Genomic DNA, 22,324 nt, shown 5'->3' on the forward strand with positions numbered 1-22,324 from the left:
GTGGCTGGTTTTTATCCTTTGCTGCTGTATGTGCGCTTTGTTTTCAGTCCTGCGGTATTTCTGGGCCGAGCAGAAGGCTCCTGTGAGGAGGGGCTGGTCGTAGAAAGGCTGAATGACCCCCCCACCGTGTGAGAAGGTGCTGAGGTGTTGGATGTGCTGGTTGGTTCTCTGCTCATATTAGCAAAACGTATCTGGGCTTTTTTAGTCCCAGCTGGAGCAAATGAAGGAGTGAGGAACAACCTCCTCTCCTCTGATGGGTTGGGATGTTGTAGTTCATGTTTAGAACGTGCTGGAACTGAGTCTTGTGCTAAAAGTGGCTTTTAAAGGGTGCATGTGTACTGAAAAACTGAGTGGAGGGTGGAGGTGCTGCAGTGATACAGCCACCAAGGCTCAGCATGCAGTATCACTGAGATACACCATGAGTAAATGCTGGAAGAGCCTTCTCTCCCTGTCTTCTCACCAGCTCCTTGCAGCCCCCAAAGCACCTGTGACAACTCCCAGGACACTGCAGTAGGAAGAGCTGCTCCAGGTTTTCTGTGTCTTCCTCTGAAAGTCAGGAATCTCTTAGGATGCAGACCAAAGGAAGCCCCGAAGCCGACTTCTCCAACCCACTGACACCCTCACAAACCAGCTGTGAACCGGAGCATCTTCTGCTTTATTTTATATCCATCACAAGGAGTAAAACACATGTTCCTTCTTGTTTTCAGGTACTGATGCTGTCTTAGTCTGGGTTCCTCTACTCCAAGTCAGCATGTCAAAGAAATCGGAGGCCCTGCTTTCGTTGTCTGACTGCCTCTGCCAGATCTGCATGGAGATCTTTGTGGAGCCCGTGACGCTGCCCTGCAACCATACCCTCTGTAACTCCTGTTTCCAGCTGACTGTTGAAAAGGCCAGTCTTTGCTGCCCTTTCTGTCGGCGTCGAGTCTCTTCCTGGGCACGGTACAATGCCAGCAGGAATACTGTTGTCAACTGGGAACTGTGGGAACAGGTTCAGAAGAAGTACCCAAAGGAGTGTGAGCGTCGCATTAACGGCCAGGATTTGGAAGAGGAAGGTAAGAGAGACCTCACTGGGCCTGGGATGTCACTGGTTTAACAAAGTAGGGAATGTTGGTGGACTTTGGATGCTGGGGAAAAAAAAAGCTGTGCGTAGAGAGTGTGTGTTGCTGCTGGAAGAGGCGGAGTCAGAGCTTGTTTGGGAGCAGGGCTCAGCAGGCAGGGGAATTGCTACACCTGCCATTCCCCTGTGTAGCACAGAGGGTAAGTTACACTGTCTGACTGTGCAGTGTGTGTTTGTTCATGTGCTTTGCGTGAAGCACTGTGCCCTGGGGGCTGAGAGAGCCCTGGGGGCATCAAGAGGAGCGTGGCCAGCAGGTCACAGGAGGGGATCCTCCCCCTCTGCTCTGCCCTGGTCAGGCCCCACCTGGAGTGTTGTGTCCAGTGCTGGGCTCCCTGGGATCAAACAGCCAGGGATCTCCTGGAGAGAGTCCAGAGGAGGGACAGAGATGATGAAGGGCCTGGAGCATCTCCCCTGTGAGGAAAGGCTGAGTGAGCTGGGGCTGTTCAGCCTGGAGAGAAGAAGACTATAGGGGGGACCTTATTAATGTTTATCAATATCTGAAGCAGGGGATGCAGGGGGACATGGGCAGCCCCTTTTCAGTGTCTGTGGGGACAGGACAAGGGGCAATTGCTGCAAGTTGGAGCCCAGGGAGTTCCACAGCAACATGGGGAAGAACTTTTCCCCAGTGAGGGTGAGGGAGCCCTGGGACAGGCTGCCCAGGGGGTGTGGAGTCTCCTTCTCTGGAGAGATTCCAGCCCCATCTGGACACCGCCCTGTGTGCCCTGTCCTAGGGAGCTGCTTTGGCAGGGGATTGGACCCCATGGGCTCTGGAGGGCCCTTCCCACCCCTGTGATTCTGTGAATCTGTAATTAGTTTGGCTATAAATTCCAGGGCAGGAGTCTCTGAGTGACACTGAAAGTGTGGTGTCAGAGAAAGGGAAGTGAAATCTGATTAACACTCTGAAGAAGGATTTGGGGTTCGTTACATTGTAAGCTCTCTTGGGGGAGGCTGGCTCTATGACATGATGTTCTGCTTGCAGCATTGTGAAGTCTTTTTCATCACAAAAAGCAAAAGGCATCAGTTACAGTCAGTGTATGTATTCACTGGAAAGACTGACTGTTCTGGCTGCTCTAGAACATGGTGCTTTTTGTCTTGTTCCTTTGTAACACTGAGCTGCTTTTTTTCCCCTCAGCACTTGATTTTAGTCAGAATCATTCCTGTGACAGGGTATGGAGGTGGTCTTCCTGTTGTTAAAATCCTTCATTGTTGATGGTCACAGTTTTGCTTTGTTCTTCACTTCCTTTTTTCTTCCCCCTTTCTCTCCTTTAGTCTGTGCCCCCCGCCCGCAGCACCGGCTGAGCAAGCCCGGCGAGCTGAGGCAGGAGTATGAAGCAGAGATGAGCAAGGTAAGCCTCAAAACAGAGATAAAAGCATAAATCAACCCTGGGGGCTGAGAGAGCCAATGGGATCCTGGGGTGCATCCGGAGGAGTGTGGGCAGCAGGTCACAGGAGGGGATCCTCCCCCTCTGCTCTGCCCTGCTCAGGCCCCACCTGGGGTGTTGTGTCCAGTTCTGGGCTCCCTGGGATCAAACAGCCAGAGCCCTCCCAACCCTTGTGATTCTGTGACTCTGTGAAATGCTTTCTGGAAGAGGAGAGGCTTCCTTGTGCCTGGCACGAGGCACAAGCTTCTCTTGTGCCAGTGGAGCTGTACCTCCTCCCTCTTGCCTCTACCAGTCGGTGTGTTTCCCAGGCTGGGAGGTGCACAGAGGGGCAGGCACAGCTGCACACCCAGGCAGGTCTCTTCGTCGATACCTACGTGTGTTGCCCAAAACTCTGCAGAAGGGTTCTGTCAGGGTGAGGGTGTCAGCCTTTCCCTTCCTGAACCCCTGCCCACACACACTGAAATGGCTTTTAGAGGTTCTCAGGTGCACAGAACCATTTCAGACTAGCAAATACACAAATGGGGAACTGTTTTGGCTTTGGTCTTGTGCTTGATACCCCTTCCTAAGGAACAGGCCACAATTAGGTGAGCTTCAGTAACAAACACACAATGTTTTCTTTGTTATTTGCCTGTTCCCTTGTGCTGTCTGTGTTCATTTGAAAATCAGGAAAGATTTTTCAGAAATGTTTATGTTTGCCTGTTTAAGGATCCTTCTTCCTCCAGTTTAGACCCAGTAGCAGTTAGAGTTATCACTGGAAATCGTATCAGAATGCTCCTTCCCACAGCAGCCCCTCTGCTGGCTCTTACACGAGCAGGGGCAGCAGGTGAAGCAGAGGACTGGGGGATTCTCTGTCGTGGCAGTTAAGGGACAGGGTTGATCCTGTTCATTAATGGACACGGTGGCCAAAACAAGTGAAACAGGTAATGGTGTTTGGTGCCAATCCTAAGGCAGCAGGACGTGAATGGAGACAAACCCAGGCTTGACATAACTCCTGTTACAGGGTGATGTTCTTCTCTAAAGCACATTCCCAAATTCCTTTACCCAGCCAAGAAGGCTTTATTCATTCTTGAGGTGCTGTGCTGTCCTTGTGGAGTTACTGGTAACTTACTTATTGAGAGAGGATGTCTGCTGTAAGAAAAGCAGAGTTAAAAGCCTTGGGCCACCACATTGGGTCTTTGTGTTTGAGGAGAGCAGGAGGACTCCCCTGGAGAGAGCTGTGCTGTCTTCTGGGCACCCTGCAGTAGTACTGGGATTGTGGTGATGGAAGCAGGTTGAGCAAACCTGGCATCCAGCCTCGTAAAGAGCCTTCATCTGAGTTTCTCTGCAGATCCTGGTATTTGGAGATCTTGTTGCTAACCTCTTGGAAAGGTGAGTAGTGGAATTTACCTGTGCAGGCAGGCAGGGTTAACCATGTAATCTTGTAGAAACCAACAGGTAGGTCAGGCTATCAGACTGAAGCCTCTAAACACAGTGTCAGTGTGATTCTTACATCCTTGGAGGGCTGTGGAGTTGAACACTGGCTTTGAAGGCTGCAGTGTCCTTGTGAATAGTGAGTTGCTCACATTTAAGGAGCATGAGCTGAGAGGTTCTGGTGTGAGCTGTGATGCTCCCATAGTAACCAGATGGGTTTAACAAAACCTGGTTTAGGTGGAGGCAGAAAGGCGAGCGCACGAGCAGGAGGAGAACAAGGCGAGCGAGGAATACATCCAGCAGCTTCTGGCAGAAGAGCAGGAGGAAGAGAACAGGTTGGCAGAGGAGAGGCAGAGGGAGATGGAGAAGCAGCTGAAGCAAGATGAAGAGTTGGCCTGGCAGCTGAGTAACAGTCTGGTGAGTTCGGGTCAAGGGCTCGGGGGGAAATGTTGATACCCTGCAAGGGATTTAGACTTTTCAGAGCAAAAATTACAATTCTCAGTAATTTATTTTAATTGTAGTTGGAAGCCCCAAATACTTTAGCTCCTTGTCTGACCATTAATTGTTGAAGAACCAGCAAGAGGGTGAAATACCCCAATAGTTTCTACTCATGTAATATTCAGTTGAAATGCCTGCTGGATGCTTTCAGTGTGGAACATTTCAAAATGCTGATTTTCTTCTGGATGCTTCCCTTTCCCTGTGACTTTAAAAGTACTTCTTGGGAGGAAATACCTGCAACCTGATATCTGTAACCTCTGCTGGAAAAGGAATGTGTGGTGAAAGTTTGCCTCCTGGTTTGGGGTCGATTGGTGTCTTTGTTTTGTTAATTTCTTTTGGGATGTTGGTTCCTTGGTTTTTATTCCCGATCATAGTCCTAGCAATGAACCTGTGTGCTTATTTGAGCAATGCCAGTTACAGGAGAGTGTTTCTGCTGCAGAATTATTTACTGTTGTCCAAAGAAGCTATGTAACAGTAAGTAAGGGATAGCTATGGATAAGAAATGTTATGTGTTCAATACAAAGGACTTCACTGGGTTTTCTCCTGTTTGTGTTGTGCTTTGGTTTCTATAATGCTGGTTTTATTTGTCCTCAAAGAATGAGGATTCCAAAGGCCATGAGATCAGCAGTCCTTCGCCAGCAGGCAGTCTCTCATCTGAAACATCCCCATCTAATGTGTACAAGATGAAGAACAAACCAAGCTACTCTGGAGACATTCAGAAGTAAGAAATTCCAGTTTTTTCTTTCATTAATCAATCTTTTCCATGGTATAGTATCCCTCTGCTCCATTTGTTTCCTTGGAATCCTGTAGTCCAACTTCCCTGGATAATCGGGGACAAACGTAAACTGCTGGATGTTAAAACATCTCCTCCTAGGAGAAGGAGAAGGGAAGCACTTGCTCTTCTCTTGGTTTTGTTTGTCAGAATGAACTTGGAAGAACTTGACAATTCAAGAAGAAGAGTTTAAAAAGGGGTTCCTTTCTTTGTTGTTGTTTTTCCCTTTAAAGGTACCTGTCTCCAAATCTTCATCATACGCCGGGATCAGCATCATTCTCCAGGACAAGAGGAGGAGGCAGGAGTGGCTCTGGCTCTGTGGTAACTGGAATCATTTTGTTATCAATCTCAGTGCTGCTAATTACAGCTTATTTTCCCCTTGCCCATCAGTGCTGGGCAGCTTATCTTGCCCTTCCTGAACTACCTTCAGTCTTCATGATTCTCCAGAGTGGAAAGGGATGAAACCATGCTTTGACAGTCCATGGATGCACACCTGTGGCTTCCTTTGATAGTTGCCTTGTGTAGCCTTTCAAGTGCCTCACCTGAATCCCATCAGTGAGCTCTGGGTTGCAACCAGCGGTGTATAAAGCTGAAGGGATGGTTCTGGAGCTCAGCAGAGGAGGTTGCACTCTGCTTTTTCATCATTCTGTATGTGTCTCTGATCTATCCTGCTGGAAAAAAGAAGATGGCAGGCTTTTGAACGGTCAGTTAGAGCTATTGATAACTGGAGAGTACTGCACTTGTGTTTTCAGTCCTTTAGCAAGGCTTCTGTGGGTGTTTTTTATATATTTTCATTATTATTAAACAATTAGGCATTTTTTTGAGGGAGAAGAATCCAGGTGAGTGCCATAGAATGGTTGTGAGCGGAGCAGCTGTGAGAAGCAAGACCAGCATTCTATTCCTACCCGTTGGCTTTTGGTGCACACACTTGATCAGCAGCCTCTCCCTTCCCTGCAGGAGACCAACAGCAAGGAAGGCAGCAGCTCTGCCTGGCAGGATGAGCAAGAGGAGATGCCAACACTCTCTCCACAGCTGACCGGTAGGAGTAAAGATTCCAGCGCTAAGGATTCGTTCTTGGAATCGTGCATGAAGTATTTCAGTGCCTCAGCTTCAGGGGAAACCAGCCCTGAGAAGCAGCCAAAACCAGCAGGACCCAATTGTCTGGGAGACAAAGTTCCAGATGCACTTGGTGGCACCGCTGAAGGGGAAGGGCCTCGAGCAGCCCTTCGTAGGTCTGAAGGAGAAGGGGGTGTAACAGGTGTAGGAAGCACAAGCCTTGACAGTACTGCTGAAACTTGTGCCTGTGTTCAGTCAGCACCACATGCTGTGCTGTCCAACGCCAAGAGTGGGCTGTGTGATGTGCTGAAGGTGAGTGGAGGTGAAGGGACATCAGTGAGATCGCAGAACACTAAGGAGACACCAAAAAGAAGGTCGCTGGAGCCCCCGGTGGAAGTGCCGGGGGACTGGTGCCTCCTTGATAAGAGGAGAAGAACTTCCCCAGAACATTTAGTGGGCCAAGAGGAGCAGATAAATGATTTTGACTTGAAAACGCAGAAAGCCTTTGAGCAGAAGTTCTATGAAAGGCGTATGCAAGAGGAGCAGGACAGGCTTCTGGCTCTGCAGCTGCAGAAACAGATGGACAAGGAGGAAAGGACACTGAACCGACAGAAGGGCTCTCCAGACGAGTACCACCTTCGCACCAAACCACCTCAGCCTACAAAATACTCTCCAGCTAGAATGGGAAGCTGTAAGGTGGCAAAAGACTCAAAGGCTCCCAAAAAACAGGCTGAAGCAAACCCACGCAGGAGTAGGAAAGGGTCTTGCAATGAGAACTGGCAATCCCCTGGCACCCTCCGAACGAAATCCCCCAGCAGCAAGGGAGGGAAGGTTCTCAACTGTGTGGTTAATACCAGTGACACGACTTGCTCGCTGCCCAAGAACAAGCAAACCACCATCCTGCAGATGTTTAAAAGCCCCTGTGCAGATTAGAGCAGCAGCACCACAGACAACGTGGGGGAATGAGAGTTAAAAGCCTGGTAATGTTCTCTTCTGTTAGGCAAAGCTTCCTGGTAACAGTTTTTGAGTTGAAGTTGTTGGGTTTGAGAGGGATCACTTTGAGCTGTGAGTTCTGAGGAAGTTTTAAGGATGGAATTGGCTGTTTCTCCACTGCAGCTCATTTGCTTGCACTCCTGTAATGCTGAATGTGACTGCTGGTAGTGTTCCAAACAAAAAAATAACCGATGGGCTTGCCTTAAAATAACAATTCAGAGTCTTTTGTGGAAAGGATGCACATTCCTCAAAGCAAACAAGTAGAAAAATGAGCCTGTATTGCCAGTTGTCTGCCAGCTGAGGGGTTGGAGCTTCCCTCAGCCCAGCCACTGTTCTGTTGGCCTAAATCCCAGTTGATGTTGTTTCAGTTGTTCACACAGCAGTTAACAGGAGCACAGCCAGACAGCCTGTCTTGCAGACACACTCATATACTATCTCCTTTCTTAGGCAAAGAGGGAAGAACCAGGTGGTCCTCCCACTGCCAGAGCCACTGCTCTTTTGTAGGTGCTGGCAGTGTAAGTGGTCGTGGGCTTGTGTTTACCTCTGTCCCTAGAGGTCACCACTGCAGGTCTGAGTTCTGTTGTTGGGGGGGGGGAAAGATGCTTCTGCTTTCTTACTAATGTTCTGCAACTTTATTCTTGTACAAGAATGTTCTCTCTCCTTAGTACTATCTGGTTTTCATACTCTAACTGGTAGGAGTATAATTTAAAACATAATATTAAAGAAGTCTGGAAGTCAGGATGGAAAAACTAAACCAAAAAAAGGGGAAATGAACCAAAACCTGACAAAGCTGTCATTAAAGATCCTCATAACTGCCATGCCTAACTGTTACCAATTCCCCCTGCCTCCACTTTCAAAGGGACTACCAACTACTGTCTTCCAGTTGGGTTTAAAGCTAAAAGAATTAGAATTCAAAAGAATTAGAGCTTAAACCTGTGGGGGAGCTTGAGGCCTGTACGAAGAAGAGCCTGGCCAAGAGCTGCCCAGCAGCTACTCAGCAGCACAAGTATTTTTGCTAGATTGCTTTATCTGTTAAAATCCCATGATCTGTCTACTGTGAAACCATCTTTTTGGCCTTTCTTTGCCATGAGCTATGTCTCCACTGCCTGGGTTTGAAGGAGAGCAGTCGGTGTTGCTGATGCATGTGTGCTAATCACCTCAGCTTGCAGATGTTCTGGATGGGTACTGTATTTGCCCTGGAGCCTAACTTGGTTCTGAGGACATGTAACAAAATACTCCAAAGCACTATCTTCTGTTGGTTTAAGTTTGGGAGGGGAGGAAAAAAAAAAAGCCAAATCCCAACAAAAAAAACCCATCCTGACATGTTATTGGAAGCAGGAGCAGCACACCAAGCTGACATTAATTAGTGTCTTTATTAATGGTGGTTTCTTGTAAATACAGGATCTACTTTAAGATGCTTTTTGAGGAAAGTTGCAACACTGACTGTTCCTCCTGCTGCCTCAGCAATTGTGCTGGAAGCCTTCCTTCAATGTGAATCTGTTTGTTTAATCCTTACTTTTGTTTGGGTTTTTTTTTCTGCTTTAACCCTGCAGTGAAGTATAATCATTAATTAAAGCATTCTTTAAGGCAGAGATAGTGTTTCCATGCTAATGAGGACATACAAAATAAAGGTTCCATTTTCAAAATAGCTGAGAGTTCATTTCTAAGTCTACTCAGCCTCCCTTTGCAATCCATTTCTGAAGTCTGATGTCTGTTTTTAACTTGCTGGAAGGGTGGTCCCCACTCCAGCATGGAGTTCCTCCTTTCCAGGTCAGGTCTCCTGGCATCTGAGCACTGTGTGCCTGTTTTGACCTGCTGGCTGCAAACCCTGATGCTGGTTACTTATGCCCCAGCTTTGGAGCTCCTGCTGGGTGAGAGGTGGGTGGTGAAAAAGAAAGCAGGGGCAGTCACACAGGTAAATACCCAGATAAACTCCAGAATGGTGAGCAGGATGAAGCTAGAAATGAAATACACATCCCCCACCAGCCTTGATCTTCCCAATCTACTGCTCTCAGTGGTTTGGGGGTTCACTCCATCCCTGACACTAAGTAGTATGCACTGAGTGATAAGCCAGGAGCCACTTTGTTTATAAAAGGCTCAGTGAGGGCTCACTAAGTCAGTGGGATCCTGTGGTCCAGCTGAGTACACCTCAGCAACACCCAGTGAGCTGCTCTGGCAGCTCAGGGCTAGTGACAAGGCTGCTGTGCTCCAGGATCTAATCCCAGAAGTTCAAAGGGTAGGGGACACATCAGAGGGGGAGATGGTGAGGGAGAAGGGAGAATTTCCCTTTCAGGAAGCTAGCTGAGCTAGAAACCATGTCCCACTGTCTGGGATGGCTGTGGCCAACACCAGTTTCATTCCATTTGCCTCCACAAGCTGGTCAGTGGATTCTTTTCCCTGGTAATGTGTTGCTTGTCCCCTCCATACAAGGTTTATGAAATGCACCAAACTAATCCCAGTTAGAATTTTGGGGGGTGGGGGAGCTTTTTGCACCAAACTTCAGTCTCAAACAGGCTTAGCTCCAGTCCTTGCCACCCATAGCAACCCTGCTGCTGTGGTTCCATTGGAAGCAAATCCCCAAATTACAGAAATTAGCTTATTCAAAGGTCTAAATGGTGCAGAAGTGTACTTTGGGGTGTGCATGTGTATTGGAGGGGGTGTGAAAGTATTTTAGAGGTTATGTGTGTCTGTCCAACTTAGTGAATTTTATGGGTGTAAGAATGACAATAAGAATTACTGTGTTTTAATGCAGGATTGGGAAAAAAAGCTAGACTAAAAAGTCAATCATTAGTTAAAACCTGACTTTGACTACAAAATATATAAAACCTATAGCATATATACCAGCAGGCCAGTCTGGCAGCCTCATTGGAGGCCAGGCACTGCAAGCCCTCTGGCCTCAAAGTTGACCACGTTTCTCACCAGGCACCTCTTCGACCTGGCCTTTTAGGTATTTCTTGCTGGAGGGTGAAGTTTGGCTGCTGCTGAGGGAATTTTTGTTGCACCAACACCCTTTTTCCATTGCCATGGGCACTTTGGAAGCAGGTGAAATCAGCTTTGACTGGTGTAATGGCATTTGTGAAGCAAGGGTCTGTATTTGAGCTTTCAGAGGTGGTGTAACAGTTCAGCCCAAAAGGGTGAGCTCACCTCTGCCTTCAGCTGGCTCTGGCATTTATTTGTCCCCTTTGTGAACAAGTTCAGCTCATCCAACCCTCAGGACAAGAAAATAATCAAGTACAAAAAACCCCAAATACTCAGGCTTGGCCACTTCCCTGAAAGCCAGAGCTGGTGCCAGGAGGGGAGGTAGGGAGAGGAGCAAGAAAGGGAATGGATCTACCTGTTTTCATGGCAGCAAGTTCTTTAAATTCTTAGAGATGTAAGGAACCCCCTGTTTCTGTGGGACTTGATTAGGTTGATGCTTGTTAATGACAAGGCTCACTCCAACACTCCTGCCTGCTGACAGGGTTGGCAACAAGGCAGCCACACACCCCACTAAAATAAAAGCAGCAAAAAATGAAGACAGGCTGAGAGAGTTGGGCTGGTTCAGCCTGGGGAAGAGAAGGCTCAGGGGAGCCCTAATGGTGGCCTATCAACACTTAATGAGGTCCCACAGGAAAGCGGGAGAGGGGCTGTTCCCCAGGGAGTGCAGGGACAGGCCAAGGGGCGATGGCTTCGAGCTGGGGGAGGGCAGGGGTAGGTGAGACGTGAGGAAGGAATGCTTCACTCTGAGGACAGTGAGGCCCTGGCACAGGGTGCCCAGAGAGGCTGTGGGAGCCCCATCCCTGGGGGTGTTCAAGGCCAGGATGGTGAGGGCTGTGGGTGACCTGGGCTAGTGAGGGAGTCCCTGCAGACTGGGACAGGCGAGCAGGGACAGGCACCCTGCCATTGGGGTTGGGACTTTGAGGGTGGATCTTTCAGGTCCCTTCCGACCCAAAGCATTCCGTGGAAAACCTTGGTTTCCTACATCTGCAAGGAGCATGGGGATCAGTGTGCTGGCTGGGGCTGTGTCTCTACTGCCTTCAGAGAACTGGCAGCGACACTACAGGGGTGACAAGGGCTGGTTCCCTTCGCAGGGGCAGCGACCCCACTTCTCAAGCCCTCAGCCCCTCTATTCCCTGGGAGGGCTGAGACCTGCCGGGCCAGCCCCCTGGAAGCTCACAGGCATCACCGCTACGGCCGCGGTGCCTGCAGCCCCGTCGGAGGCAGCTCAAGGTACGAGGCGTCCGGGCGCAATGGGAACCCGCGGAGGCGGCCGGACTTCCCCGTTGCCGTGGCAACTCGCGCCTTTCCCTGCCGTCGAGGCGGCGGGGAGGCGGGAGCGAGCGGGTTGCCATGGCAACTGCCGGCCCGCCCCTCCCGGCCAGGCGCCTCCCCGGCGGCGGGCAGAGGAAGGGCGCGGGCGGGCGCGGCGCCTGCGCAGAGGGCGCGGGCCGGCGGCGTGTGTGTTGTTGTGCGGCGGCGGCAAGATGGCGGCGCACGGGGGCTCGGCGGCCTCCGCGGCGCTGAAGGGGTTAATCCAGCAGTTCACCGCCATCACGGGTGAGGCACACGGAAGCCGGGGGGTCCGCCGAGCTCGGCTGAGGCCTCCGCCGCTGCTGCGTGCTTAACGGGCGCCTCCGGTCCGGCCCCTGCCGCCGCGCCGGGGGGGGGCGGCCGCCCCGGCGGGCCGGGGCCGGGGGCGGGAGGCCGGGCGGGCGGGAGGAGCGGGCCGCGCGGGGGTGGGGGGGGGTGTGAGGGGGGAAAGGCGGAGCGGCGCCCGGCGGGCCGCCCCGGGCCGCGTCGTCCCCGTCTCCCGGGAGGCCCTGCCGCTGCCTCCCTTGAGGCGAGAGGCGCTGGAGGCGCCCGGGCCTGTCAGCGGTGGCGCTGCCCGCCGCGGCGGGTGGTGCCTGAGGCCCGGCCCGGCCACCCGCCTTTCCTCCGCGCTGTGCGTCGCGGGGTTTCCTCCCTCGCCGGTTTGGAGGTGCCTTTGGCTTGTTCCCCGCTTCTGAAGAGGTGTGAGTGCGTGTGTCCCCGCCCGGCTGCGCTGCCCCGGGCACCGCGTCCCTCTCCTGCGGATGGAGCTGCCAGCTCGGGGAGCGGAGCCCTCGGCCCCCGCCTAATAAACCCCTACAAATCAACATCCTAAAGCCCCGGGGGGGCTACCGAGAGCTCTGTCCGGCAGCGGAAACGGCGAGTCGCTTTCAAACCCAAGTTTGTGGGAGGGGATCGTTCCTGCTTCGATTGCCTGACCCCCCTTCGCCTTTAATCTGCCTCTCTGTAGCTCCCCCTTGCTTAAGGCATCGCGTTTCGAGGCCTGGAGGAGCGTTTAACGGATCGTCTTCGGCTTTTTAGTTAGTAAAAGCGAAACTGCTTTTAACTCGGTTGTTCCAAGCAGCTCGATTCCAGGTTGTGTCCCTGTCACTCGGGCTCGGCTGCGCTCAGATCCCAAACGGGGCTGTTGAGAGTGTTTAATGTGCTGTGAATGTACCGGTAGGGTACACTGGGAAATCATTAATTGCTCAGCTATCCTTAAAGAAGCCTTTCAGAATAAACTGTCTTGAATTCAGAGTGCCTACAGCAAATATGTTTTCGTTACAGGGTGTGCCTGTGTGTGTCTCTCTCAGTAGTGCTGCAGGTACCAGCTGAACACGAACCAGAATGGGCAGAGTCGTGCTAGTTTGCTCTCTGCATAAGCTTGGTGTGCATATACAGGTGGTTTATGTTAAATGTCACATATTTATGCTTTCAGAAAGCAGGAAAAAAAACCCCAAAAAGAACTTGCTGGGCCTCACCCATCCATTGTTAAAGTAGAGGTCTGAAGTGAAAAGGTTTTCCCTTGTAACAGAATGGAAGGTTATATCTCAAAGGGTGTTGTTATGGGGCTTGCCTTGCCAACGCTGGTGTGATTTGACAGGTGCTCAAAGCACACCCCCTCAGTGGTTTCTGTCCAGTAGCTTTCAACTTTGGAGCTGTAAGTGTATGAAACTCACTCCTGGCTGTGGGAAAGAGGTGGACTGAACACTACCTAGCAGCTTGAGTCTAGAGTAAGTGACAGTGAGGGATGGGAGAAATAGCTTTTGATAGAGTTCTCTTAGGCAGGTGGCAGAATGGTGTTTCCTTAGTGCTCTCATCTGGAAAAGTATGGCTAAGGGAATGCAGCTGGAAAGTATGGCTAAGGGAATGCAGTGAGAAGTATGGCTAAGGGAATGCAGTGAGAAGAATGGCTAAGGGAATGCAGTGAGAAGTATGGCTAAGGGAATGCAGCTGGGAAGTATGGCTAAGGGAATGCAGCTGGGAAGTATGGCTAAGGGAATGCAGCTGGGAAGTATGGCTAAGGGAATGCAGCTGGGAAGTATGGCTAAGGGAATGCAGCTGGGAAGTATGGCTAAGGGAATGCAGCTGGAAAGTATGGCTAAGGGAATGCAGTGAGAAGTATGGCTAAGGGAATGCAGTGAGAAGTATGGCTAAGGGACTGCAGCTGAGAAGTATGGCTAAGGGACTGCAGCTGGAAAGTATGGCTAAGGGACTGCAGCTGGAAAGTATGGCTAAGGGACTGCAGCTGGAAAGTATGGCTAAGGGACTGCAGCTGGAAAGTGTGGCTAAGGGACTGCAGCTGGAAAGTGTGGCTAAGGGACTGCAGCTGGGAAGTGTGGCTAAGGGAATGCAGCTGGGAAGTATGGCTAAGGGAATGCAGCTGGGAAGTATGGCTAAGGGAATGAAACTGAAAAGTATGGCTAAGGGAATGCAGCTGGAAAATATGGCTAAGGGAATGCAGCTGGGAAGTATGGCTAAGGGAATGAAACTGAAAAGTATGGCTAAGGGACTGCAGCTGGAAAGTATGGCTAAGGGACTGCAGCTGGAAAGTATGGCTAAGGGACTGCAGCTGGAAAGTATGGCTAAGGGACTGCAGCTGGGAAGTGTGGCTAAGGGAATGCAGCTGGGAAGTATGGCTAAGGGAATGCAGCTGGGAAGTATGGCTAAGGGAATGCAGCTGGGAAGTATGGCTAAGGGAATGCAGCTGGGAAGTATGGCTAAGGGAATGAAACTGAAAAGTATGGCTAAGGGAATGCAGCTGGAAAATATGGCTAAGGGAATGCAGCTGGGAAGTATGGCTAAGGGAATGAAACTGAAAAGTATGGCTAAGGGACTGCAGCTGGAAAGTATGGCTAAGGGAATGCAGCTGGGAAGTATGGCTAAGAGACTGCAGCTGGAAAGTATGGCTAAGGGAATGCAGCTGGAAAGTATGGCTAAGGGACTGCAGCTGGAAAGTATGGCTAAGGGAATGCAGTGAGAAGTATGGCTAAGGGACTGCAGCTGAGAAGTATGGCTAAGGGACTGCAGCTGGAAAGTATGGCTAAGGGACTGCAGCTGGAAAGTATGGCTAAGGGACTGCAGCTGGAAAGTATGGCTAAGGGACTGCAGCTGGGAAGTGTGGCTAAGGGAATGCAGCTGGGAAGTATGGCTAAGGGAATGCAGCTGGGAAGTATGGCTAAGGGAATGAAACTGAAAAGTATGGCTAAGGGAATGCAGCTGGAAAATATGGCTAAGGGAATGCAGCTGGGAAGTATGGCTAAGGGAATGAAACTGAAAAGTATGGCTAAGGGACTGCAGCTGGAAAGTATGGCTAAGGGACTGCAGCTGGAAAGTATGGCTAAGGGACTGCAGCTGGGAAGTGTGGCTAAGGGAATGCAGCTGGGAAGTATGGCTAAGGGAATGCAGCTGGGAAGTATGGCTAAGGGAATGAAACTGAAAAGTATGGCTAAGGGAATGCAGCTGGAAAATATGGCTAAGGGACTGCAGCTGGAAAGTATGGCTAAGGGAATGCAGTGAGAAGTATGGCTAAGGGAATGCAGCTGGAAAGTATGGCTAAGGGACTGCAGCTTCTGGGTATCTTTGCCTCTGAAATGATGGGATCTCTTTGCAGCTTAGCAAAATGTTTAGTGTTTTCTGTTGGTGAGGGCTGAAAGCACTCCTGTGGCAGCAGTTGTCTCAGGAGCCCTGCAGGGTCAACAGGAGCAGCTTCTGTGCTGGGATCTGTGAGTAGCAGGGAGTTGAGTGTCGTTTTTCTTCCAGCCCTGGTAGATGAATGACTTTGCAGGACTGTCTGGGGAGGTTGCAGGGCAGTGTGTGTACCCCAGGCTCTATGAGCATTGTCTAATTGCTGCAGTCAACATCAAAATGAGCTGAAAATGCCAAAGAATGGTTCATTTGAGGAACACACAGTGTGCTCTCATGGGGTGGGTTTTTTTTTGAGATGTTGCTAGTTTTTATTTGACACTTCCTTGATTAAGATCTTAAACCACAGCTAACTGCTGCCCAGGTACACCTGTCAAGGCAGGTTGGATTTGGTTTTCTCCCTGCTAAGCAGTTCCCTCAGTCAGTTTGGCTCTCTGTGGGAGTTAATGGAACGGTGGGGATCATTCAGGGTTGATGTATCTCACGGTTCAAAGTGTGTTCTCTCTTACTACTGACCTCAAACTAGAGCTTCCTGAGCCTTTCACAGAAAATCTGACAACATGTGTTTGGCCCAAACTGATGTCATCTGCGATTCTGATGCTGGGGGAAGCGTTTCCTTCACTCTGGTAACTTGCAGTGAACTTGGTAAGAGCTGCTACAGATCTAAAATCTACCCCCAAACTGGTTTGGCTGCATTTTGCCATTCTTCCTCTCTACCAGGCTTTCCATATGAAAATAAACTCTTTGGCAGCCCCCATCCTCTAGAGACAGAGATGCTGTAGTAAGGGTGGGTGCAGGAGATGAGGGTGTGCTGGTGAGAGTGCTTGTGTTGATGGTGTGGCTTTGGAGGAGAAGTGGGGAGGCAGAAGCTGCCCCTCTGATGAAGGAGCTACACCTGACACTGCAAACAGGTGTTCCTCCTGAGCAGCAAGAATAAGACTGATTTAGTTGTGCTTGGGAGAGATTTTAAAAAATATTAGTCATTATACAAAGAACTGTGTAGACAGGTACTGCTTTCTCCTTGGCTGGGTTCCCCCCCCCAGCCTCCCCAACGTGAACTGAACGTCTGCTGGGCTTGGTTTGGCCTTTTCCTGCAATCAGTGAAACTGGGTGTCTGTTCTGCTGTCTCTAAGCATCTGTTGGAAGTGGGTAAAAAATCCCAGCAGCTGATTTCATCTTCTCCCTGTTCAACGTGTGGAGTCAGGTTTTCATGTGTCTGTGTCTGTCTGTGTGCTGGGAAAACTACTGGGGAGAAAGAGGCTTGGACAGTCTGGGGAGCTGGGCAGGGAGAATCCAGATGAAATTCAACAAAAGCAAGTGGAGAGTCTTGCACCTGGGAAGGAATAACTGCTGGAATCAGTACAGGCTGGGGGTGACCTGCTGGAGAGGAGCTCTGTGGAGAAGGACCTGGGGGTGCTGGTGGGTGACAGGGTGGCCATGAGCCAGCAGTGTGCCCTGGGGGCTGAGAGAGACAATGGGATCCTGGGGGCATCAGGAGGAGTGTGGGCAGCAGGTCACAGGAGGGGATCCTCCCCCTCTGCTCTGCCCTGGTCAGGCCCCACCTGGGGTGTTGTGTCCAGTGCTGGGCTCCAACAGTCAGGGATCTCCTGGAGAGAGTCCAGAGGAGGCTACGGAGATGCTGAAGGGCCTGGAGCATCTCCCCTGTGAGGAAAGGCTGAGTGAGCTGGGGCTGTTCAGCCTGGGGAGAAGAAGCCTGAGAGGGGATCTGATCAATGGGTATCAGTATCTGAAGGGTGGGACACAGGGGAAATGGGCAGCCCCTTTGCAGTGTCTGTGGGGACAGGACAAGGGGCAATGGCTGCAAGTTGGAGCCCAGGGAGTTCCACACCAACATGGGGAAGAACTTTTCCCCAGTGAGGGTGAGGGAGCCCTGGGACAGGCTGCCCAGGGGGTGTGGAGTCTCTTTCTCTGGAGAGATTCCAGCCCCGTCTGGACACCGCCCTGTGTGCCCTGTCCTAGGGAGCTGCTTTGGCAGGGGGGTTAGACCCCATGGGCTCTGGAGGGCCCTTCCCTGTGATTCTCTGATACTGACCCCCTTCAGCTGGCTTCCAATGAGCTTCCTCTTGGTGGAAGGAGGCAGCCCTGTGTGTGGGCACTGCCATTCCCTGGGAGATAAGTACAATTGTCTCACCTCATGCTTCAGAGACAAACAGACTGTTCTTCCTATCTGCTGCTGCTGCTTTGGGTGAGGAAGTTTGCCAGCCAGCTGTTCCCAGCGCTCCCAAACACATTAACTGTCCTTTGGCCTTACAGGTGCCAGTGAAAGTGTGGGGAAGCACATGCTTGAGGCGTGCAACAACAATCTGGAGATGGCTGTCACCATGTTTCTGGACGGGGGAGGCATAGCCGAGGAGCCCAGCACCAGCTCTGCGGGGGTCTCTGCGCTTCGGCCGCACTCCGAGTACGTACTCCAGGAACAGCTCTCTCTCTGAAGGACTCTGCTGTGGCTTAGAATTGAGTAGCATAAGCTGGGACAAACAAGGCAACTGGCACCTGCAACTTGCTGGCAGCTCACTGCACGGTGTGATGCTTTGATCTGGTTAAACTGATTGCTTCAAGATCGCTCTGGGTAAATAGGTTATTATGCAAGAAGTTGGTATGTAGGCCCACATCAGTCCCCCCTAAAACAGGGCTCAAGGCATTACAGGGGGGATCCAGTAGGAAGAGATTCTTACTTTTAAGTTGCTCCAGCAATCTCAAATTCCATTAATTTGGCAGTTAGAGAGCCCTGCTGTGCTGGTCATAGAATCATAGAATCATAGAATGGGCTGGGTTGGAAGGGACCCCAAGGATCACAGAGCTCCAACCCCCCTGCCACAGGCAGGGACACCAACCTCCAGGCCTGGAGCTACACAAGGCTGCCCAGGGCCCCATCCAACCTGGCCTTGTGAATGTAGCCCCATCTGTAAGGGTTTTATTGTGGTTTTTTAAGTGTAACCAGCTTTGGCACCGTAAAGGCTGGGTGGTGTGTGCTGGTGTGCAGAGGAATCAAGCAGCTACAAAATCCCCATGAGTGTCTTCCACATCAGATGCCAATAACAGAAAGCCTTGTTCCACTTGAGCATGGCAGAGTCTTTGAGTGCTGCCCCTTAATGTGTCCCCTTGGGATAAATGGGATATTGTGAGTGGCAGCTAACTGGTGTAAGTCCCATTCATTAAATGTTCTAAATTAAACCTAGCCATACTTTTGTCTTTATGAAAGTCTTCAGGAAAACAAAAAGCCCAGCTAACTTTTAAAGAAATTCTTGTACTTACACCTCTGAGGCATGTGTGTAAAGTTAAAGAGTTAACTGGTTTTGTAGTTGGTATCAAGTGCCTTCCTGCTTGAGCCTTGGGCAGGCAACGAAGTCAAAACCCTGTGTTCATGGTTCCAGACAGCTTCTGCCACATCAGAGACATAATACTCAAGTTTTTACTGGAACACTTTCTTTCTGTGTACTTAACACCCTCCAGGTGCTGGTCAGCTTAGTGTTACTTCTAGGAAGGGAGGACAATAATCATGCAAATGCAAAATGGAGAATAACTAGCTTCACAACAGCAATCAAAGGTGAGGAGGTTAATCACAAGGTTAGTGCATCGTGCTGACATTGTGAGTTACTGTTTGAAACCCTCACAGCCAGGAGCCACCAACCACACACTTCATAACTTGGAGGAGCCTGAGGGAAGAGGGCACATCAGGGGTGGCTCCTGGGGAGGATGTAGCAATGGATTTCCTCCAGTGAGCAGGTGTCCTCCCCCAGGTAGATCTGTGAGCCTGGGGCCAGGCAGAGTAAGTGATACTGTTTCAGAGCCCTTGTGATTGCCTTTCTTCTGGTCATTTCAGACTAGGCAGTAGTCTCTGCAGGTGTAACTAAGCTGTTGATATCTAGGGGAGCCCAGCTGTGGAAGCAGAGAATTGCTACAGAAAAGGGGGGCTATGACCATTTTGGCAGCCTTGGTTTTCTTCCTCTGGGAAAGAGAGGGCTGTGAGTTTTAAGTGGGGGCAACAAGACTTCTAACAGAAGGAAGCTTGTAATAACAAAGATGATGATATTTTTTTTCCTCTGTAGCTAATCAGGAGGAGGGTGGTAAGCAGATGGGTTAGCATCCTTTGCTAAGGTTTAGTAAACTTCCAGGTTTTAAGACAGTTATTCAAGAAGAAAAACCAAATGCTTGGATAGTAGATTGACAAAGCCTGGGATCTAGACACCCAGGGATCTGTGTAATCTTCTGTCAGGGCTTAGGAAGGTCATCTGTGCCAGATCTTAATGCAGAATGTGCAGAGTCCTGCATCAGTGCCATGCCTGGGAATGGATGGTCTCTCAAGGCCCCTCTTGACCCAAGATCTTTTGTTTCTGTGCAGCATCTTTAGCTGGTTCAAGTAGCAGGAGCCTTTGGTGGGGTTTATATAGGACTTGGAATATTATCACCTCTCTGAATTATTTTTTTTCCTTCCTCTTTGACAGGGATGAAGTACGAGCTCCAATTCCTCAGAAACAAGAGATTTTAGTAGAACCTGAGCCCCTGTTTGGAGGTAGGCTGGTCTTCTTATTTTGTCTTTTGTTTTCTTTGCCTGGAGATGAGCTGAGTGTCAAAAGAAAACCAGAACTTGCTGAATGTGAAGAAAGCATTGTATGTGTATATATTTTTATTGCCCTTTTCCTTTTGTTTCCCTGCTGCAACTCCACTGCTGTGTAACAGGATTCCATACCTGGAAGCACACCAGTGTTGTTGGAAACCTCAAGATTAGAGATTCTGCAGCCCCACTGGTACCAATTTGATCACTCCAGTTTCCTGAGACTTTGTCAGGCAACAGCCAATTAGCTCTGATAAGGATCCAACTGCGTCCTGGGGGTTGGGACCCTGGGGGTTGGGAACCCTGCTGTGCTTCTGTGAAAGGGTTTGAGGTGGAGAGAGAAGAGCTGGAGCTTTCAGGAGTGAAGCTGAAGAGGACAACTGCATGCTTCTGAGGGAAATGATAGACCTGAAAGAAGGGCTGAACTCTAGGGTTACTCATTGTTTTCTCTCACTTCCTCATTTAGGAATGAACTTGCCCTGTAACCTGCAGTGTGCAGGTAGTTTTCTTGTTTGTTTTATGAAGCACAGTGTGTTCCTCCCAGGAAGCAGGTGATGGAAATGCAGTGTTCTTTCTTGTCCAAACAGCTGTTCAGGACTTGTGTAATGCACTAGTGTTCTGCATCTCCAAACCTCAATCTCAAGCTGTCTCAACCCCCCCTCTCAGCACAGAACCTCTTCCTGGCACCCAGCCTGACCCTCCCCTGGTGCAGCTTCACGCTGTTCCCTTGGGTTCTGTCCCTGGTCCCCAGAGAGAGGAGGTCTCCCCTCAGCCTCCTCCTCTCCAGGCTGAACAATCCCAGGGACTTCAACCTCTCCTCATAAGAATTCCCCTCCAGACCCTTCCCCATCCTTATTGCCCTCCTCTGGACACTCTCCAAGAGTTTTGTGTCCCTCTTGTCCTGTGGCACCCCAAACTCCACCCAGTGCTCAAGTTGAGGCTGCACCAGCAGGGTGTAGAGCAGGACAATCCCCTCCCTGGACCAGCTGTCCTTAGTTCTTGGTGCTGTTGTCCCTACCTGTCACACACTGATGGCAGTGTCCCTGACCACCCCACTCATCCACCATGTCTGCAGCCCCACCACAGCCTCCTGGCCCTGGCTCACCCACCAGCACTGATGTGCTCACAAATGCTGCTTCTGTTTATGATGCCAGGAAGCAGCCTGATGCACCAGCTGAAACTGGAGAGAGAACTTCCCTCCCTGTTTTCATCTCTTGCTTCCAAGCAGGGGATGGGCCAGCTCCTGGCTTTACCAGTGTCAGCATGTGGTGGTTGTGTGAGCTTGGCTTTTCCTCCAGATAAGAGGTGACTCTGTCCATCTGTGCTCTGCCAGGTACCTGTCTTGCACCACAGAGGTTTTCATGTGTGGGAAGAGCCTCTGCCTGCACCAGTGTGCACACCTGCACCACCACTGCCAGGCTGTAGCTGAGCCTGGCAGGGAAAATGCTGCTTGTGCTGAAGTGGCCCTTCAGTTGCTGTTCTGAGCTGCAGTTTAAGTTGCTCTGAAGTTGGCTTTCATGGCTTGTGCTCGTGCCTGAGCATTTGGAGCTGTGTAAGATGTCACTCACTGGAGTTAGAGAGGCATTATCCACAAGTGTGTTCCTCAGTCAGCCCTGCTTGCTGTGATACTCTGTATGGGATACACTGACTCTTTCCTTTATGCTCTGAGAAGAACTCAAGGATGAAGACTTGTGTGCCAATCTTTATGCTCTTGGTGTGGCACAAGGTGAAGGATGCTGCATGTGCTATGGGTGCAAAACCAGAGGAGTCTATAAAGTCATGTTTTGGGGGTCCTTGTTTTGTGACCTGTGGGGAGGTGGTGCTTTCTCACAGTGATGTTTCCTGTTACAGGTTTCTGGGGGGTGTACATTGTATTTCTGTCCCTGTTTCATATGTGGATTATCTACCCTGTCTTGTAACAATTCTGCTTGAAAAGTTTTCACTTGCAATTGTTTTGCTTTCAATTATTAGTAACACAGTGAATAGTTGGAATAAGTCTTGGCAGGCAGTTTGGGGTTGCACCCCATGTTCAGTGGTTGTGGTGTGCTGTGGGACTTCTGGGTTCTACTCTGGGTACCTGCCCGGGCTACTGTCTCTGTTAGCAGCAGAGAACCTGTCCTGAAGGCTTCCCTGCAGATAGTGACACTGCATCCAGTGGAAGAGGGTGGCTTTTGCCAATCCAGCCAAGAAGTGGGGGCAGGATCTGGATAAGAGATGAGCAAAACATAGAAGGCCATTGTGGATAAAGCAAGTTTGCTGCCTCATCAGTAAAACATTCTCCCATGGGGTTTAATCCTTTGATATTTCTCATCTACTTTGTGAAACTCTTGACTGGAAATGTGGTGTGTTGGTGCTGTGACAGCACTTCCTCTAGATGCTGATGGGCTTTGGTGAGCCTTTAGAAATGGCTAACTTGAAACTTGTGTGTATTGTGGGCACAGGTTTTACTTCTGGGCTGCGTTAGGTCTTAACAAACTGCCCATTCCCAGCCTCCTCCAGCCCTTCCTAACGTGGGGCGTCACTCGCGCATCGGTCGAGCTCTGGGGTCCTTTCCTGTTTTCCCACCTGTGTGGTGGACAGTACTGACA

At 50.4% G+C, this 22,324-nt stretch overlaps 2 protein-coding genes across 2 annotated transcripts in view; both read left to right on the forward strand.

The window, feature by feature from the left end:
* The first annotated feature begins 750 nt into the window (after positions 1-750).
* RNF168 (ring finger protein 168) lies at positions 751-8,868 on the forward strand. The gene is made up of 6 exons (XM_084267517.1): positions 751-1,052; positions 2,387-2,463; positions 4,147-4,326; positions 5,004-5,128; positions 5,413-5,500; positions 6,137-8,868. The coding sequence occupies exons 1-6, from the start codon at positions 752-754 to the stop codon at positions 7,166-7,168; spliced, it is 1,803 nt and encodes a 600-aa protein (XP_084123643.1). The 5' UTR covers position 751; the 3' UTR covers positions 7,169-8,868.
* A 2,823-nt stretch (positions 8,869-11,691) lies between these two features.
* UBXN7 (UBX domain protein 7) overlaps positions 11,692-22,324 on the forward strand; it is a gene marked incomplete at both ends in the record, with an annotated part of 30,637 nt that continues 20,004 nt past the window's right edge. Inside the window, 3 exons of the mRNA XM_084267146.1 lie at positions 11,692-11,764; positions 17,435-17,582; positions 19,627-19,694. Coding sequence (XP_084123272.1) covers positions 11,692-11,764; positions 17,435-17,582; positions 19,627-19,694 — 289 coding nt within the window. The remainder of the gene's footprint in view (positions 11,765-17,434; positions 17,583-19,626; positions 19,695-22,324) is intronic.

The sequence above is a fragment of the Gallinula chloropus genome (genome assembly GCF_964237585.1).
Source record: "Gallinula chloropus genome assembly, chromosome: 8".
Lineage (NCBI taxonomy): Eukaryota > Metazoa > Chordata > Aves > Gruiformes > Rallidae > Gallinula > Gallinula chloropus.

Coding starts and splice junctions, on each gene's coding strand:
- RNF168 (XM_084267517.1), top strand. CDS start 752: ATGTCAAAGAAATCGGAGGCCCTGCTTTCGTTGTCTGACTGCCTCTGC. Junction 2,464..4,146: donor ATGAAGCAGAGATGAGCAAG/GTAAGCCTCAAA, acceptor AACCTGGTTTAG/GTGGAGGCAGAAAGGCGAGC. Junction 5,501..6,136: donor GGAGTGGCTCTGGCTCTGTG/GTAACTGGAATC, acceptor CCTTCCCTGCAG/GAGACCAACAGCAAGGAAGG.